Genomic DNA, 222 nt, shown 5'->3' on the forward strand with positions numbered 1-222 from the left:
TGCCCGCCCCCGGAGCCCCGCGGACCATCCTGCCCCCCCCCCTTGGATCCCCCCTGGATCCTTCCGGAACCTTCCCGAGCCCCCCTGGATCATCCCGGAGCCTCCTGGATCCCCCAGGACCCTCCTGGATCCTTCCAGAACCTTCCAGACCCCCCTCATTCCGGGCGGGATTTTGGGGGTGTCCCTGTGGCAATAAAAGCTGGTTTGGTACCGGTGTCGCTC

The 222-nt window shown here is 66.7% G+C and overlaps 1 protein-coding gene and 1 long non-coding RNA gene across 8 annotated transcripts in view; one reads left to right on the forward strand and one right to left on the reverse strand.

The window, feature by feature from the left end:
* LOC108448906 overlaps positions 1–137 on the reverse strand; it is a 976-nt gene extending 839 nt beyond the window's left edge. For 3 of the 7 annotated variants that reach the window (XR_001864987.1, XR_001864988.1, XR_001864986.1), the window contains exon 1: positions 71–137. This is a non-coding gene — a long non-coding RNA (uncharacterized LOC108448906). The remainder of the gene's footprint in view (positions 1–70) is intronic. The other 4 variants (XR_001864985.1, XR_001864983.1, XR_001864989.1 and 1 more) reach the window with 2 other exon arrangements.
* LOC108448905 overlaps positions 1–215 on the forward strand; it is a 1006-nt gene extending 791 nt beyond the window's left edge. Inside the window, exon 3 of the mRNA XM_017743306.1 lies at positions 54–215. Within this exon, the coding sequence (XP_017598795.1) occupies positions 54–196 (143 nt within the window). The 3' untranslated portion in view covers positions 197–215. The remainder of the gene's footprint in view (positions 1–53) is intronic.
* The last annotated feature ends 7 nt before the right edge of the window (positions 216–222 follow it).

The sequence above is a fragment of the Corvus brachyrhynchos genome, unplaced genomic scaffold, assembly GCF_000691975.1.
Source record: "Corvus brachyrhynchos isolate BGI_N302 unplaced genomic scaffold, ASM69197v1 scaffold1699, whole genome shotgun sequence".
NCBI classification, from domain to species: Eukaryota; Metazoa; Chordata; class Aves; order Passeriformes; family Corvidae; genus Corvus; species Corvus brachyrhynchos.